A 20,209-nucleotide genomic window follows, 5' to 3' on the forward strand; every position below is an offset into this window, starting at 1 on the left:
AGACCACCTGGGCACACTGCTGGCTCATGTTCAGCTGGCTGTCAGCTAGCACCCCCATTCCCTTTTCCACCAGCTAGCTTTCCAGCTACTCTTTCCAAGCATTTTTCCATCATTCTGTTGCTTTAATGGTCTACAATGAGCTTATCTTCCAAAACTAGATATTTTCCTTTACTTACGTAGCTGTTTTTCCCCCTATTATGGATTAGTGCAGCTTCACTGTAAAATGTGATCGAATTAATTGCCCTCAGGTACCTTCATTGGGTAAAAACTGTTCCCCTCAAAAGATCTGGCTAGAACTCAAAACGTGTAAAAGTGATTTGATGTAGATGACAGGCATCTCTTTGTGCTGTTTCTATGTGAAGAGAGGATCCTTGCAGTTTAATGTTGGCATAAGTTGCACGTTGGATACAAAATATGTATGGCAAGTCCTAGAGGATGAAAGTGCAGAAAAGTGATAGTGGTGGTGAAGGGAAGGTTCATTTTGTCATGATAATGAGGTCCAAGTAGAGTTTTGCTCTAGCTGATAAACCCATATGATTAGCAAGACTGCGTTAGATACCACTCTTATCTACCAAGTATGGCAAAACATGGGAGTAAATGGAAATTTAAGTTTCACAGTAAGGATTTTTTTTTTTACAGTTACTGATTTATTTTTCCAACAACACCATAGAAAGGGAAAACTTGCACTGTCATGTCACTTTATCTCTTTAGGTTTTATCAAGGCCTCTATCCAGCTTCCCATTTACTTTGCCAACTTTCGTGTTACTTTAAAAAAAGTATTTCAATTAAACGTATTTCATTAAACTAGTATTTTAAAATACATTGCTGACTGCCAGCAGATGTAACAAATATTTGTATTTATTTAAGACTTTATAATGTATATCTGCTTTATCTCAGTGTCTTAGAAAAAACATCGAGTTTTATGAAAGCTTTAGCTGCAGTGGATTATAATTATTGACTGAAGAAAGCATCAAGTTGCCTAAGTAAAGAGTATGCCCGAATGGGCAACAAATTCCATCATTTCTGAAATTTTTCTTGGGAGGGAGTCCTCTCAAAACAAAGGGAAAAGTAGTAAATTAGTAGTAGTAAATGCAAATTAAGAATTAGAGCTGGCTGGAGCTGAATCTATGCAGTGAGACTGTTTACTTTTTTTGCTTCTTTGCCTTGTGTAAAGGACTAACATTTTTAATTTTCTCAGTAATGAAATCCTAATTTGCTTGCGGTCATTTTTCAGGATAGGAGCATTTGCTATCTAATTTGTATCTGATTTTTTTGTTTGTTTCAAAAGCCCTTCAGAGTAGTATCTGCATTAGGTTTAGCTAACTTATTCATGCTCTTCAGCCATCGTCTTCCCAGGCTGTTTGGAGACCAGGCAAGTACAACAGGATGTTCACACAGTCAGCTTTCTGCTATCCAGTGTAATGAAAGACTTAAAACTGCCAAAAATACAGCCCCCGTGATATCACATAAACTAGAGGATGTGCTGGCATGGAATACAGTCACCTTGTGACACAAGATCAGGTTACATATATAAATTAGGGTGTAACAAAGAGGGAGCCAGGCACTTTTCAGTGGTGGCCAGTGACAGGACCAGTGTGAGCACACATTGAAATGCAGAAGGGTCCAGCTAAGTGTCAGGAAACACTTTCTCACTGCCAGGGTGACTGAGCACTGGCACAGGTTGCCCAGAGAGGATGAGGAGGATGGAGATCTGAGGAAGCATCCAAAAGCTGCCTGGACATGGCCCTAAGTAACCAGCTGTGGCTGGGGTTGGACCAGATGACCTCCAGAGGTCCCTCCCAACCTCAGCTGTTCTGTGGTTCTGTGATTAGGAGCTTTGTTTCCGAGTGGGTCTCAAAGGTCCTTAAGGTATTGCAGCCCTAAGAAGTTGGAGGTCATACAGTTCAATTGCAACCTTATATCTTAGCTGGTTCTGAGGACTATACACGTATGTTTGTGTGCCTTAATTAATAAGGCTGGGTGAGTTACAGTGATTATGTGAGAATCAGGATGGCTACACGCAGAGCTGTATCAGGTTTCTTGAATTCTAGCATAGTTAATTTGTAACCTAGACAAATCACTCATTGATAGTTTAGGGTTTATAGTATTTCTGGTTTGTTTCTGTAGTCTAGGTGAATCTATTTTTAAGTTAAATGGAATTTAAGAACTCAGTAGTTTATAAAGCCTGACCTATATTTTGTTTGCAATACCAGTTCCTTCCATTAACATGTCATTATTGTTTACTTTGCTGTTGTGATTTTACCATTCTAAGCAGCATCCCAACATCACTGCATAATTAAACTTTATTATTCTGTTGCCAATGTGTTCAGAAACTGATTTTTGGAATTACATGGATGTGATTATTCTTTCTAGTCAAATTCTTCACTGTTTTAATGATTCAGATTGCTGTATCTGTGTGCAGGGTATTTTCTTGGGATGTTAACTATCCATGTAGAATTATACTAAATTATTGTGATTTCACAAAAAACATGAAAGGAATGAACACGAGTTACTTTATATTATACAAAACTGTAATTGTGATGTGATTTTTTTTGTTTTGTTTTGCTTAAGAATTTAAAAGGTACTTTGCCAGTATCAGCTTCTATCCAATAGATAAGTTTCTTCTAGTTAAAAAAGAAATATAATGGTAGGAAGAAGCTTATGCTGTAGAACGTCAGTTTATTGTATAGTAGACAATATATCAATTTATAATAAACTTGCTTTTATGCAGTAGCAGTGTTTAAAGTAAATAATTAGGTTTATTAGTTCTTAAAACCTAGTACTTTCTAAGCATATTCTTAAGGAATAAGTAAACCATAAAATTGTTATTCTCTATTTTACCTCTGCTTTAGAACAAAGATTAAACAAAGAATCTCTAAAACTTTGGAGCTTTCAGCTAGGAGAACTAATGAAAAATGTGCCAACTTAAATAACTTAAAAAGATGGTGTCTTGAAAAAAAATTTTAACTTATTATGTTGTGTTAGGTTTCATCCATGGGTGTTCTTTCATTATTCTCTGCACAAATTTTGCAACAGAAGGTTGGGAATGGGTAGACAAAGTGAAAAATTTGGCTTTGGTACCAGTGCATATGTGAACTATGTCAGCATATGTGAACTATGACTGTCTTACCCAAACCCCAAAGAATGTTAAGCATTGAGTAATCCCACGTAGAAAGTAAATCTTTTGTTAAGGTAGATCTGTATCCTTCTTTTAGCCAAACTAAGAACTGATTGTTAGCAGCATTTTCAAAGCCTGTTGTTTGCTTCAGTTGTTGTGTGACCTTAAGTAGCTAAACTTCAAGTCAGGATGTTCATAAAGTTCATGCCCTGCAAACAGCCAGTGCTTAACCAGCTGAGGTGCCAGAAGGGTCACAATTTTTTCTGGGGACCTGAGGCAGCTGTTTTGTTAAGTCCTGTTTAGGTGAATGAGTAAGCAGAGCCTGTGTCCAGGGGGAATATCAACCAGTCAAAGGAATTAACAGCAGAAAATTTAAAAGTCCATAGAACAAACTGGTTGTGATTCCAGCAGAGCAGTCAGGCAATTTTCCTGTACTGGAATGGTCTAAGTAGAGGCCCATTAGACAGGAAGGAAGAGTTTAGGTAGATACTGTTACTGGTTGGAATCACCGGAGTTTTTTATTTGTGGCTTGTAAAATATCAATCCCTTTTCGTTTGGATTTTGTATATCCGTTCAGCTGCTTGCGTATAGCTTCACCTGCCTTTGAAGAAAATAACATTGCATTAAAAGCTTCCATGTCATACAGACGTTTCAGGGTGATGACCAGGTTATTTTTCCTTTCCTCTTTCTTCCACGTGCTCTCAAGAGAAAAAAAGAAAAAAAGAATTAAAAAAAAAAAGAAAAAAGCACCTAAGGACTGGAATATTTTACTGATCTGGTGCTTTTGTTCATGCTTTGGCGTTCTGGTGCTGTTTTATTGATTATACTGTTTCAGGGACCATAGAAATCCCTTAGTGTTAGAGAACATTGATAGTAAAATTTGAAGTCTTTGGACTATTTTCAGTCCTTGTTTAAATTAGGATTTGATTCCTTCTTTTAGTCAAGGAAGCAGAAGCCAAACCAAGGAACTAAGTGCTTTTGGATGACTTTTGGTTTGGAAGCAGATAGAAGTGGGGCTTTGATGGTCTAGGAATGAATTCCCGTTGCTTGTTGAGGAGGGCTGTAGCTTCTGGGCCAATGTCTTACAGAAGACAGGATTCTCTTAAATCATTACACAGCTGTAATGAAAGGTCTTCTCTTTCTTCATCTGGCCAAATGTAGCCATGGTGTGGATTGAGAGAAACCATAGTATGAGACCCAGGATTTAGAGGTCTATTTGGTAAATCTATACCTTGACATTACAGCCATCACTAAACCTGCGTAATCGATGCCCAACCTCCTCATTTTTTCATTGCTATTTTAAATTTCTCTGGCTTTAAGTCTCATGCTTTCAATTTTGTTATACCTTTGGATTTTGTTGTGTTCCTGCTAAACAGCAGAACTATATAGTACCCTGTGAAGGTATTTAAACCCTGTAATTAATCTTTATCTGATAGAATTAAGACAAAGAATGAATTCTTTCTATTTCATCCTGGTGGGTACTTCTCCAGGTCTTCATTTATACTTGTGATTGCTCTTTTATCCAATTTGCCTATGTATAGTGATTGTATGTTTACAGTTCAGTTTAAATCGTTGCATTTAATGCATGTTTTTTTTAGAATTCAGGTGTGTGTGTGTGCATGTCATAACATCCTGTCAGCTCTACATTTATCTGCAAAGCTGGTTTCCTTTTGTTATTTCGGTCTGATGTATCTTCCTTCTATTTTCCCCTCTCAGCATGGAAGACCTCTTTGCTTTATCCTCTGCTCTCAGAAACATCACAGAAAACCTGATCATGTGGTCTTAGAAAATAATGCTAATTAGTGTGTTCAGATTTTCTTTTCCGTTGCAATGTAAAAGGTGTTATTTGAGAGCCTACATCTGTATCCTGGACCCATTGGTATTGTATGAAATATACTATGCTGAAGATGGCACGTTGTTTTCTGACTCTAATGGAATGTACTTTTTTTATTTTTACAGAGTACCAAGCTGCCATTTTGCATTTAAAGAGGGAACATAAAGAAGAAATTGAAACATTAAAGGTATACTTTTGTAATGTTCTTTCTTTCCCTGACTCTAGTGCGTTTTACAGATTAAAGAAGTGCAAGCATATACTTTCCATCAAATGTTAAGAATTTTTTTTCCTAAAAGTAGTTTTCCATTCACTGCCAACTCAGTTAAAATTAATCTAGTTAAAACCCATATACATGTAGTCATATATGATGGCAAAAAGCAGTTTTGCATGTTTCCTCTTTGTAGTTTTGCTTATTGTTGTACTTTTAAATTCTTCCCTTTAACTCAGCAGTGCAGTACTTTTAAATTTGCTTATTATATTAAGGCACTGGCTTTTAACTACTCACTCTTTCTCAGTGAAATATACTTCTATAGCTTTTCTGTAGCTTTTTACAGAAGTTTTCTGTAATTTTAAATGGAAAAATAAGTGTGGAAATTCCATTTGTGTGAGTGAAATTTTATATTGAACACTCTTTATTGATGTCTGGTTTTGTAAGTGTAAACTTGACCAACCGTCTAATCATCAAAATCAGAAATAACAAAGTTTAATATTAGAACTCACTTTCCCTTGGCATGATTGACTGCTAAGCACAGTGGAATATTACAAGGAAGTGTTTTTATCATAAAAGCAGGAACTTAAATGGTAGCATAACTTTTAATTTGTTGAGCAGTCCTAGTTTAAGGAAAATTAACAGCATCTTCATTTTCTCACCAATTGTGATACATTCTTAACCATAGCTGCACTGTGTTGTAATACAGATCCGTATGCTAAGTCTTTAGTATAAAAGTCATCAAGTACAAAATGTTCCGTATTTTCTTTGTCATCATTAAAGCAAATAGAATGGAAAAAACAAATCTACTAACAAAGGGATTCTGATAATCCAGTATATTAATACATTGACCATGTGATTAGGCAGATCACGTACAGCAATCATCAGACTAGTACAAGTACAGTATTTGTATTACACAAGAGTATTTTTGTCTTTGTGTCTGCACAAATGCATGGACATAATGGACATAAAACCTATGTATTTGAAAAAACTTAGCGAGGTCTTTGAGTAGATGGGTTGGAATGATGTTAGTAGCTTGTGGAATGGACAGGATGGGCAGAGTGTCTGGTGTGTGCAGCATCTCTTAAAATTCAGCACAGGGAAATGCAAGCTAGCACTAAATACAACAGTAATGTACATTACTCTTACGAAGAATAGCATAACTCTCCCACACAAGAACAGCAGGTGGATGCAAGGGGGATCTATTAATATTGAGAGGGTATTTCAGAGAATACGTAGTCTCAGTGAGAGAGAACAATGTGTGTGTGCATCTCTAGCAACCCTGGAAACAGTAGAGGCAGAGGACACACAGGTACTGGCAAGCATCCATGAAAAATCACGCATCTCTCCGATCTAATTTTTCATTAAAAGAATGTTCGTCTTGCACATTTTTTTCCCATAAGAGTACATCTGAGATTAATTTATTTGCTGCTCATAACTTTGAATAATAGAAACATTCTGTTTTAAATCAGCTTAGTGCTTTTGTATGGGTTATTTGGGTTTTCCTCAAATATCATCACTTCTTAATGATTAGTTGTGTTTGTATGTTGTCTTGTTTAGTTGTAAGGAAATTGTGAATTGGTTTATTTCCAGAAAAGTGACATTGTGATGTAACTTTCAGCATCATAAAATCTCACCATTTTATATATGTATGTAAATATAATGAGAATGAGCTAAAATGCAAATATTTGTTGTCCGTGATTAGTAGAAGACTTTTGCACTCTTAGCAGCAATGTCCTAAAGATCATGTTTTCTTATATTGCATGCATTTGGTGATTATTTTCATGTTTGTTACTGTTTTATCTTACACCCTGTAGTTCCAAAGGCAAACCACAAAAGGTGATATGAATATTTTGTAGGCCTTTCAGGTAATGGCAGTGAAGTGTAATGTCTGCATCACGGTGATTCAGAAAAATAACATCTGTGTTTATTGTATGCAAGGCATAATTCACACAAGATTTTTGGCTTTCCATTTTGGAGTTAAGTCACTGGAGACCTTGCAGTTCCATTTGTAAGACTGATGATTCCTGAGATATAATGTGATTTTTCATTTTATGATACTGAAGGACATAAAAACTTACTATACCAAAGGCCAGTTGAAACAAGTATCCTGTCTGCAGCAGTGACCAGCAGTGGGTGCTTAGAAAACACGTAAATAGAGTGTAAGAGCGATGCCTTCTTCCTGTGTGGTGCTTTTTGTTCTGATCTGGGTTTTGGTTTGGTTTTTTTTTTTTTGCAAGTCTGAGTGTCTTCATTATCTCTTTCTTGTTGCTTCTACTACCACTGCCTCTGTGCCCCTTCCTTAACAGTGTGCTCCTTGATTTTTGGACCTCAGCCCGAAGTATCAGGTTCATAAAAGATGCATAGTGACTAAATTACTGAGAAATGTTGCCTTAGTGTACCATTCTCAGCAATTAGTGTTTTAAGGGTTTCCTGAAACAGAGTCTGCACACAGGTTACGGTATACAGTACTGATGAATAAATTATAGTATCACATACTTCCGTGACTTCTGAATGCTACACCATCTGAGTAGTGTTCCCATTCTTTTTCTGCATGTCCTTGGCGATTAGTTCCTTGTACTAGAATGTGACCCATCATAGATGAATGCTTTTTGTTTGTACAGTTGTTTTGGAGCTTTTTATTTCTCTGGAATGTGTAGAATGCCATGTGAAAATTTCTATATCATAGAATCATAAAATCATAGAATGGTTTCAGAGAAGGGACCTTAAAGATCATCTATATGGAATATAAAGAGCATCTAAATGGAATGCATTAGAGAAGGCCAAACTTCATATGCTTTCTATCTTTCTTGTGGCTTTTCAGTATTTGAAGAAAGGGAAAGATATATTTTAAGATGTAAAAAGAATTAATTTCTACATACTGCTGTATGTATGGAACTTTGTTATAAAATTCCATATTGGAAAATACAGAGAAGTAAAATTGTGTCATGATACAATGTAATAACTTCTTGCATTTTATTCTTTAAGGATATAACAGAAAAATATGGTGGTAGGTATCTTGACTATTGGAAATGCTTGGGTTAAATGTGATTTTGTACTATGCACTGAAGGCACCTACAGACAGAAATTTCTCTGAACCAGCTCTTTTTCAAACTGATCCAAATCCCATATCTTATATTTATGGAGAAGGTTGATCATCATATCTTCTCTGTAAAAGATTAGGAGATCCTTTTTGTTATTCCTAAGATGCCTAGAAAAATCTTAGGGAGCCCTTAAAGGTATGCGTAGGGGAAAGTTCTCAAAAAATTATTAAACTGTTCTCTGAAGGTGAAATAAAGTAAGTTATTCACAGTCTGTCCTTTGAAACTGGTATATCATGGCTTATAAGTGAGAGATTTTTTACTCTTTAGCAACAGAAAGTGTCCTATACTTGTGTACTTTTACTTTTGGAAGTTATTTTTTTCCTTGACTATGTGAATGAAATTCCTAATGGATTTTTATTCTTTAAGATTTGTTATTACTGTGTTCATTTTCTATAAACTTCATATGGAATACCCTGAGTACCACCAGAGCTTTACCCTTAACACCAGTTTAAAAGGGTTGGTGCTGATTCAGCAGCGAACAGTTGAAGTTGCAGCAGATGTAGCAGTCTTGAAGGATGTAAAGCAGTCACTGCGTAGGGAGGGTAAATGCTGGTATTTTGTGTTTTGCTATTGCCAGCTTTATGCTATCACAGTAACTTGAAGCTTTGTTCTGTTTTTTGATGTCACTTGAAATTAATTCCAGTCATGTAGCATGCATATTAATTAAGATTACAACATCTATTACACCAACTATTGATAAATCTGTACCATATTATATTGCATAACCATTAGAATAACTCATAACATCTCTTAATGTGCTCATTAACGTACATAATTCAACTGAACCATCCACATGAATATAATCTTTAGAAAGGATAATATAGTAGAGAAATACTTTTTTTTTTTACCCATTCACCTTTAGGGTACATTTACTAGTTGCTGCGTTCAAAGCATTTCTTGAATTTTGCACCTATTATTTACCAACAATCGAATTACATATTTTTAAGACATTAAACTTGTTTCTATTCTCCGTTGAATTTTTTGCTTTCCCTGCTCCTACCACTAGATGTCAGCGAGGTCTTTCAGAATAAGTTCCCAAGGCCTGTCACAGCTTCTCGGTGTGGGTGCAAATTTCATAGTTCCCTCTGAACTGTGAGAATGTGTGTGGTGGTGACATCCTGCCTACTCTTTGTGGATTTGGCATAGTCTTAGTTTTAGGTCAGAAATTAGCTTGCACATCGTGGGAGTAGAATTGAAGTTGCTCAATAGATAAGTAGTTGCTGCCATCACCATAGTAGTAGTAGTATTTTCCCTATATAACCAAGTCTACAGTATCTAATAACCAAGTAGATGACAACGACTTAACATTGAATCAAAATATTGTAAATAGACTAGTGACTTCCAAAAGGAAGGAATTAACTTGAAGGGAATATTCTGATTGCAGTGCTTAATGGCTAATCCAACACACAGCTGCACAGGGGTGCAATATACTTTTTTTTTTTCTTCTTTTTTCTGTAAGTTCGTTTGACAAAATGAGTAAAAAAGTTAAGCTTTTACCCTAATTTCTCCTTCTTTCCTTTAACACAAGGGTACCAAATATTCCTACATCTTCAGTTATGTGGAAGTTTAATACTGCTTTTGGAAGATGGAATCAAAGTCCTAAGCTGTTCAATGACTCTACCCTATGCATGGATCTTTCTCTCTAATATGGGTTATTAGGCTTCCACCAACTCACTACATCTTTTCCCAAATTGAGAATAATAATGTCTTTAACCATTAATCACAGGTTTTTCTAATCATATTAATATATATTATATGATGCACATTATATAATATACTCTGTAAAAAATAATAACAGATTTTTGTAACAATAAAATATAAACTATGGATCGGTTGTAAATGACACAATGATTATTATATGATAAAATAATATTTCTACATCTCTCAAAGTATTTAATTGCAAATTTTAGAAGGAATTACCTGCAGTTGCATCTAACACAGTTATGAACATATTATTGAAACTTAAGAAATTATAAGTGGTAATGCAGTTTGTATGACTGCCCATGATATTATTAAAGAACAGGCTGGCCTCATTTAGAGAAGAATGTATCATGGGGTGTTCATAGTGACCTTTGTGGTCTCCTTAGTAACGTTTGCACTTTTGCATTTTCGTGAAGGTTTCAAGACCTGAAATGTAGAAGTGGGTAGAAAGTAATTTCCTTTTGACAGAAGAACTTGCTTAACTTTCAAAACAATTTTATATCATAAACTGAGATTAAAGACCAGTGCCCCAAAGTGCCACAGAAAAAGGTTGAAAGATGTGGGAGAAAAAAGAACATGAAAGGGAAAGTCAGAATTGTCTGATAATTTCAAAATGATTCATTTTTATTTTGTACTGAGACCAGAAAGGCATATCAAAATTTTCTGAGTTACTGACTGAAGTAATAAAACTTTACCTATGTGATGACCTTTTCATTCTTTTACAAATCTGTGTTTACATCTCTTGTGCTTCACAAGTCCTTCCCTGGACCTTTGCCTTTTCACTTTCCTTCCATTCATTTTCCATCATGGTCAGTGTGCTTCCATTTATGAATGCATCCATTGCTCTTTAATTATAATGTGGATAACAAAAGGTATGGCTTATCTGAGCTGCATTTTGAAATTTGTAATTTGACTGTGAGAGGCAGTGGTGGATAGTGTTGAAAGCTGCTGTATGCCAGAATACTTATCAAAAAACCTCTTTTATAGAAGTGGGAGATTTCATTTCTGTTTTAACAATTCAAAATGCCTTTTATTTATGTGTAAAAGTGAAATTCATTTCAGCTTCAGAAAGAACATTAGAAATTATATGCTTTAACACCAAATCAAAACATTTTAAAATATTTCAATTTGTCTAAATCTCCTCTTTTATAGATAGTCTGCTACAACAAAGTGGAGTTTTGTGTAACAGATTTAATTGACCTGTCTGCTTTTAGGTAGGGATCTTTATCATTCCATTCTGGAAAAAAGAAATTTTAATTTTTGTTTTCCTTCAGTTTTGTGTGTGCATATGTGAATTTTTGCATAGGATAGGGATTTCACAATTTGTCAGAAGTCTCAACGTTTTGAAATCTATTAAAATACGGGAGCTAATGACAAATAGTGTTGAAAGCTTTGATATGCCATAGTACTTAACAACTGGATAATATGCAGACTTCTGGTAATAAAATTTGTCTTCAGGATGCTGAGATTGTTTTTAACCTTTACAAGATGAAATGCATCTGTAAGGTGGCTAGCTGCTTTGGTGTTCCTCACTGGATTTTCACGTCCCAGCTTACACAAATAGAAGAAAATCTATGTCATGTATGCTTTTGTCTGGGGAAGTGGAATTGCAGCTCAAAGGAGCAGCCAAGGTCAGCAAGGGTTTATTAGTCAATCTTTCCTAATGAGCTGTTCGGGTTTTTCAGCATTTCCATGTGGTGTTACTGATGAAGGTCTCCCAGCTTGTGGTTAATTATTGATACAACTCTTGCCTAACTTGAAATGTTTCACTCTTTTGTGCTGAGCTGCTGAATTTATGGTTTCACCACTGTGTGTGTACTGTGTGTCTTTATAAATCTTCTTCTTGGATACTCTGTCCTATGAAGGAGTTCTCCCTGTTCAGCATGGAACGTCTCTGCAGTGCAAGACAGTGAAAATATAAAGATTGCGAAAAGCATAGATACTATGAGAAAGAGACTGAAATCCTATGAAAATAGTATTAAACTATCAATTTCAGTCTCCTAAGATTCCCAGACAACAGGAGCAAGATTTTCTTCTAAGTATGTATGTCCTGAAATAGAAAAATCCCAGCAGGAGAAAATCACCCTGTACTGAAAAATTTGCATGGCCAGTGCTAGAGAAGGTGGCATAGCAGACTGGGGAATGATAGCAAAGGACACGAGAAATAAAACAATAACTTCCTACAGGGTGCGTAGAAGCACACAAAAAAGCTAGCAAGAAGTACTTGAATCTCTTTGGAACTACTTGTTGACAATTGCATCTTCATTCAAGAACAGAAGCTTGGAACAGTTCTCCATGGTATATGTAGATATTCCCCAGTTCAGTGCTTAATGAAGTTTTAAAAACTTGCACTGTATAATGCAACTCTATAATAAAAATCTTGATGAAATTTTAAGTATCTCTGCTATGCTCTGATACTTACATTGAACAAAATCTCCCCCCCCTTCTTCTCCTCCATTGACTTCATATTTTCCATATTTTTGATGCAATGGGTGTTTTGCATCCTTATGTTCCTTTAATCATATGTTTATGTTGCGATCGTTTTCTTATCAGATAGCTTGAATATCCAGGAAGAATTCTTTTATTGTGTTGGTTTTTTCACTGCAACTTGCTATGTCTTATATTGCCACTCTATTATTTTCATCGATACAATTTCACTGTAAGAACTTGGATTGTTTAAACTTCATGTCGGCTGCAGAATGCTGTTAATTCCACATGTTGATCCAAGAATTCTCCTGTTTATTTAAGAAGTTACCACAGACTCAGGAGAATAAAGTAGAACACATACTGTGAACGTGATGACGTTTTATTTTGACAGATTTGGAAGACCCCTGTAACATAGGAAACAATTGTCAACAAGAGAAATGAAGTGAAATGTGATCATAGGAGTGTAAAACCCACTAAAAATTAAGTAGTAACAATGTTATCTTACCATTTTGATTTTGAAAACATGTACCCCATGCCTCATTGTCGAAATCACCTGCTTTTTGAAATTTACTACACCAGATTTTGTTTGAATTGAATAATTGTAAGCCATTTCTCTGAATGAAATATGTAATTTTATGTTGTTTAAAAATTCTGGCTCTAATATTCCTGGGTTTTAGAACAGGGTCAAATTTGGCAAGGATGGGCATTTTGCTGCTAAAGTGAAAACCTGTTAAAACTTTTGAAAAAAAAATAATTCTTTCTCACATTTAGTAAAGACGTCAGATTTTAGCAGCTTCTGACTTTGCAAATCCAATGTCCATTGTGCTTATTGTATCTTCTGGTGCTCACCAAATTTTTAATATGCCTTTTCCACAAAGCTGCCAAAGATAACGAAGCCACCAAAGTTGTTATAACACTGTGGCAAAACTAAGTTACACTGATTGATGGGTGCCTCAAGTTACTGTTGGTTAGGTGGGGATCACCCTTCCAAGGATGCTCTGAAACTGAAAGCTAGGAGTCTGTCTCCTGACACCTGTTTTGATGATGAGGCAACGTGAAAGATCTGGAAACATATACGGAGATGTGAGAGGTGGAGCTTTAGGCAGAAAATGGTGACTAGAGATGCTAGGATGAGACTGACAAGCTGGAAGGGTAAAGAGGCTGCCTGGAAGTTAAGACAGAAAATCGTAGGTGATAGATAAGAGAATTGGATCTGGGCGTTACGATAAAGCCTTTGCTTGTAAGTGGACAGTTTCTCCCGGAATATGTATCCTAGAATGAATGCAGTCTATTCAATGTTTGATTTTATTTTTGTTGGTCTGTGCATAATACCCTCCCTTGTTTGTTAATCAAAATGTGATCTAAATATAGTTTCATTATGGACTTTCTGGTGTTACAAGTTTTGATTTTCAGGATGTTTCATGCTTATAAGTTGCATTTCACAATATGTATTCAGATAGACATGTATTGTTATTTGTATTTTATGCACAGAGACACATTACAGTTCAATTTTAACTTACCTTGCAACTATACATTGGATCCCAGAATCTCAAGATAGTTGCATAGAAAATAAGTTGTATCATTGGGTACCACCTGAGAAACACTGACCCAAGTGACTTGTGGCTCATCTTGCAGGGACTTTCAGTTTGAGCGAGTATAGAATCTGCTTTTCCAGGTCAACATTATCATGCCTGTACTGTAATACTGTTGTGCCTCTTCGTGAGGTTCCATTCTTTGTTCGTTATATACTTTTCAACTGCAGCACACATAATGCAGAAGTCTTAAAAGCTTGCAGCTTTTTGATAATACAGTTTTCAATTATTGTCTGGAATAACTCCCATCGTGTTCACTGAATGAGATACTGGCTCTGTCAGAGAAGAAGTTTCTGCATAGCTGTGCTACATGGAAACATTGAAGGAGAGGGAGGAAATGAAGGTTGCTCTGGCAACCACGCTTGTCCGTAATGGGAACATCTAGAATAATGTGATGATGCATAATTAGCATGTAGGATACATTACTTCAAAGTAGATATGCCTTTTACACATTTACAGAGTAACTGTTGTAACTGATGTTATACTTCTGCTTATCCAGGTAGAATCTCAGAGGTACATAAGCTGTATCTTAGCTAAGAGTACTGGCACCTTTATCCGCTAAGTGTAGCGTAAACATCTCTCCAGTGTTAAAAAAGACCAATTTCAAACACACTGTTGGGTTTTCTTGTAAATGTTACATAATTGGTGAATATTTAAAGACCATCTTCTGGTTTTACCGCTAAAGTTTATGATAGTATCTGCAGAATTGGAAGCTTCATAGTTAAACTAAGATAGAAGTCATGAAAGATTAACCTTGAGTGTGTAGGATCTCATATACTTTTGTCTTGACAAGGTTATCTGCGGCTTGAATTTCCTCTTTAATCATTGTAATTGAGGCGAGTATTGTACTGTCAACATGAAAAGATCTTTTCTATAATGAAGTTGTGAGGAAAGGAGATATATTTTTTTCTTATAGAAAGTGTGTAATTTAATGAAAACTGTTGTTTTCTGAATGTGAAGCTGAATGTGAAATGAACCTCTGCATTCATTTCCTTTGCTATAGAGAAAGAGGTAGGCTGTTTCACCAAGCAATCCGTTTGTTTTGACTTATTGAGGTCCCTCTAACATGTGAGAAATGTGTTAATTGTAAGCATCAGAAAATTACTCTTTTAGGTGACTAAGTTCCTGAAAGAAAAATTGAACCTCTGGTGTTACTTTGATATCTGGTGTCAAAAAGGCCCTAGAAAATTAATTTCCCTCCATAGCTAGGAACTCAATGGCTTGTTACACCTCAAAGTCTTCTAGTTGTTTTCATTGCACATGTGAACTCTCTATATATTGGTGGAGAGGCTAGTCACCTCCTCAGTGTAGATATTCTTAGAATTTCTAGACAAAAAAATATATTAATACACAATGAACATCTTCAATTTCTGAAAGTGTAGTTACTTTATTTTTTTTGTCATAGCAAACTCATAGCACTATTTGGTTGAATATTTCCTTTTGAAAAGTAGTATTCGTTACTGCCCATTATCCTTCTATAGATCTCTAATTTTATCCTTGGTTACTGTTTTCTATGTGCTATACTTACACTGCTTTTTGCTTTGACTTTTTCTTCAACCAGATCGTTGGTTGTGATTGGAATGTGATATATATCATTACTTTCCTATGTAGTTACAAAGCTCTGTTATAATGGCTTAATCTTGGAGTCTGGTTGCCAAAGAAATTAGTTCTTTATACTGTGAAGCAATGTTGACAGTAAACGCTCCTTTCCTCTCCACCCCCTCCCCAAAAGAAAAGGAAGAAAAGAGAAGAAAAACAAGGTTGCATTACAATTCTGGCAACATCAGCCACACTAATAAAATCAAATTCAATGTTGTTTTACGACTTTGAATTTATGTGACTGCACAGGATCAAAGGATTTGTATCCCACTGGACTGCAAGGTCTATAGTTCATGGCAAAAAAACTCATCAAAAAGAACATTTTAGTAGTAAGGCTTTTCATTTTAATCAGCCACAGTAATAAAAAAGCTGTTAGGTGTCCAAAAACATTCTCCCAAGATCAGAGACAACTTGCTCTCTACTACAATCAGTTTTCTTATTGGATCCATACTGCCTCTGTAGTTTTTGTCACTGAAACTTCACCTTCCAACTGGTTTTCAACCATTTTTTGCACTATTTTCGCATTTTACATGCCAAATCATTATATGTATCAGTAAAAGTAATGATTCGTGTAATTTCCCTGGCAAATGAGAAAAACTTCTTTAAAGTAAATTGTCATCAAAACAAGTGATTAACTAAAATAGATTTTTGAATACAGGTCTATATTTTTATCTATTGTATTTTAAAATATTTGAATAGCAATAATATTTTTTTCTCCTTGGATATAATCTTTTGAACACTACCGCAAAGCATAGTTATTCGTATTTTTTGTATCAATACAGATGTAGTAACCTAGGCTGTCCTAAAACTAAGGTAGTAGCTGCAAGTGAGTAACAAATAGGGAAGTAACCATGTTTTTTGTGTTAGGAAGGGCTGTTGGTATCTGCATGTTAATTGTCCATGGTCTTAGTGCAATGAAACTTTGAAATGAAATTTTAACATGTAAGTGTGGTTTCATTCTTTAATTACCTTGGTCTCAGAGAAGTTGCGTGCAATGTATCATTTACATTTATTAATGTGTTGCATGCTGAATTGCGTCATTCCATTCTGTAGAATTTAAATCTTTAAGAGTTTAACATTATGTAGAGATATTACCAATGAAATCATCAAAGAAAATACCAGTTTTCCTTGAAATTTAAAGGTCGGTCTCAATTTAGCTGGCTACCCCTTTTTTAGAAAATATGTAAGATTCATCTTTCCTAGCATAAGCCAACATATTTAGGAAAAATCAACATATGGTCACTTCCTGCAAGAATGACTCCCTTTCTGCATGGCATTACATGTATTGGATGTTACATGGCCTCTTGTAGCTGCTGTACACAATTAATTTGCAGAATTCTAGTGGGTGTGGTATTCCTTCTCACTGCTACCTGAGATACATGCAGACTTATATTGGGTTTGGTCATTTGAATATTTTTATGGTTTTATTCTTTTTAAAAACAAACATTCAAATGAACAGAAACTTTAGTATTACATCTAGTAACATTAATTTTATGTTATAAAACATATAAAATTTCATAAAATGCTAAATTATCTACTGTTAATATTTCTCTGCTAATAACCTGAAATTTACCCCTTTAAGCACGTTATTGACAGTTGGCATTATTAAGTGATATTTAGTCCAGTTTTTTAGAGGTGCTATCATTTATCTCAAGGGATGACATTGTTTAACAAATGCGCCTGTGGCAGGAAGTTCATGAATCCAAGGCATGAATAGTTTTCTGCTCCTCATATGTATCAGATTCAAGAAGGATTTAGATTCCAGTGGGATTTCTCTGTGGGCACAGAGATGCCACAGTAGAGTACATAGCTTCCCAGGTGCTAAAGTTGACATAATAGGATCCATAAATGTGGAGTATGCTGTGGAGTACAATGAACATTATCAGGGATGTTTTTCTATATAGTGAATTCATAACGTTTGCAGGATTTTGATGATTACCAAAAAATTTCAAGGACACACATCAAGGGTTCTGTCTGGGTGTTTGATTAGAAGTTATGGAGAAGGGCGAGGGATTTACCCTTAATAAGAAGGTTCATCTGAGTAAAGTTTCACATAGAAAAGCAAGGACTGGAGATGAGCTGTTGTGAGCTATGTCTTGTATAACAAAATTCTCCAAGCAAGTTAATTTGTGTACTGTAAAATGGTTGGATGGTAGTTATTAACAGGGAAAGGGCTGAGGGGAGCATATGTATATGTGCAGAAAACAAAACCTAGATGAATGTAATTTTACAGAAACATTTACAGAGCAGACACAAGGCAATTGGGATGAGGAAAGCAGACTTTAAGGCAACCTGGAAATCACTCTGTGAAGAGCATGGAAAAGAGAACAAAATATTAAGACAGAATGAAAGGTCCACAAACAGCTGGAAGAGGAAACGATGAAGTGTAGAAGAAACCAGGACTGCATGCAGTCCATAATGCCAGGGGTGGTTTGTACCTTGTATGAAATAGTCCCTTGAAATATGTGGTCCTGGTCAGCAAACAGCTACAGGGTCCTTGTGTGTAGATCTGTTTTGCATGGCTGTTCATACCCTTTCTACAGTGACAAAAATGGAGGTGTGTTTGTTACCTTAGACTTACAGAGTCAGTGAAAGCTTCCCACTCCCACTATATTCCATTGTCAGCAGACTTAGTAAGTTCCAGTTCAGGATTTTTCTTTTTTTTTCTTCTTTTTTTTTTTTACTTACAGTATGTCTATTTTTAAAACTTATAGTATGTATATATTTTTTTAAAAAAACCAACTATTTCTTATTTATTGTCTTTGTAGAGCCACTAGACTCAGTGTGCACAAACGCACTGGTCAAAAGCATGCGTGTCTTTTGCTGGACATTTGTTGTTGGAAACAGGCACACAGGCTTTGCAATTGGAAGGGTGGTAGCCTGGCTGTCAGTGATTCTGGGTCCTGGAAAATGGTAAAGGGGAGGAAGAGAAGACAGAAAGCATCTATAAGGAATCAAATTGCTGAAGAATGAAATTTAACTTATAAGAATCTTTTTACAGTGATATAATAAAAGTGAAGGGTGACAATAAGTCTATAATGATTACAGTAATTTCAGTGACACATTTCCGATGTAGTATACAGTTGAATATGCATAGAAGGTGAAATAGGAAAAACAGAGAAAACCAGCAGTGGGAATTGCTAGGAAATTAGTTCAGGGAGGAAAGCAAAGGAGTAATACAGCTGACATACTATATAGAGGGAGGAGAGCGAAGAGTAAGTATAGATGTTAATAAATGTTCCTTAATTTTGTATGCATAACTAAATCTATAGAAAATAAAGATTCAAAATGTGCTATAAATGCAAACTAATTCTGAAGTGTCATGAAGAACATGTTACTGGCTACATCAAGAATAGTTCTGACTGAAACTGGGACAATGAATTGGAAGGCTATTAGAAACACAAGCATACAAGAAAATGTAAGAATATGTTAATTTAAATACTATAAAAATGGCATGCTTGATTTGAATGTTTCTGCAGTAGAGAGAGTAGATATTATGTTAATACCTTCAGTTTCTCATTGATTTTCTGTATTCTGAGAAGTGCAGATTGTTTGTTTTGAAGTATTTCTAACAAAGAATAATAAACTACCAGAAATAACAACAGATGGAGTTCAAAACATAATTAATTTCTCAAAATATTTTTCCTTAGGTTGCCTTTAAATACCTACTTGCATTGCCTGTATTACTTTCTCATGTATTTGTTCAGCTGTTTGTTTACCTCCTTGTTTTTTTGAAGCTGATCTTGGTTAGATTGTGTTTCATCCAGACAGGACAAGGAAAAAGAGAAGGAAGTAGTAGTAAAAATTCTTTACCATCTATTTTATTTGTACTCATCTAGATTGGTGGCATAGGAAGGATAAATTAATGAGTCAATTCAAAATTCCAGGTTAATGTCATTGCTTTTTACTTTCTGTTAGGTAATACACACAATTTGTGAAGTTGTACTGACCGTTCTTTTTTACATTAGTCAGACCTTCAGACAGTATAAATACAAGTCTTATAAAGGCTAGACATGTTAACTGTGTCAAGCTTTCTGTATTCTGTTATACTTTCTGTAACAACTCCCTTAAGCTCACAGAAATACGCTTTTTATAATGAAACAGAGCTTTTAACAACCTCATTTGTTGTGTGAGTATGCATTGTTTAAATATAGTAATCCATCTGTTACATATGGCGATAAAATACTAAGTAAGTAAGGAAGAAGTTATGGAAGATGCATTCTGAGCCATTCTAAATGTGTAACTGATATACTAAAATACTTAAATATTAAGAGCCTTCATATAGGATATACAACTTGATCATCTAGGTTTCATTTTCATAAGTAAAGGGTTTTACTACTCTATTTGAAATAGTAAAGCTCTTAAAGATCTGCTTTGGTTTTTGGATGTTTCATGATATTTCACATCTCAAAATTCAATTTAATTACAGTGCAACTTAGCTATTGGAAGAATAATATCTTTTTTTTTTTTAATGTGTAATCAACTAGCTACGTGCTTTGTTCCTATTTGTAGCTTTTACTTAAGTGTAGTAACCTGAGATTGAGGACCTTTTTATATATGTCCTTGTAGAAATGATAATTGTTCAAAGAATCACAAATCAATCCTTACAAGTTAATTGTAGGTGTT

General features: G+C 35.2%; 1 protein-coding gene across 1 annotated transcript in view; it reads left to right on the forward strand.

Annotated features, from left to right (window-relative positions):
- The window catches only part of LOC121091414 (formin-like), a 147,895-nt gene that overhangs the window by 20,529 nt on the left and 107,157 nt on the right, over positions 1-20,209 (forward strand). Inside the window, exon 3 of the mRNA XM_040601174.1 lies at positions 5,078-5,139. Coding sequence (XP_040457108.1) covers positions 5,078-5,139 — 62 coding nt within the window. The remainder of the gene's footprint in view (positions 1-5,077; positions 5,140-20,209) is intronic.

Source organism: Falco naumanni, chromosome 7 (genome assembly GCF_017639655.2).
Source record: "Falco naumanni isolate bFalNau1 chromosome 7, bFalNau1.pat, whole genome shotgun sequence".
Classification (NCBI taxonomy): Eukaryota; Metazoa; Chordata; class Aves; order Falconiformes; family Falconidae; genus Falco; species Falco naumanni.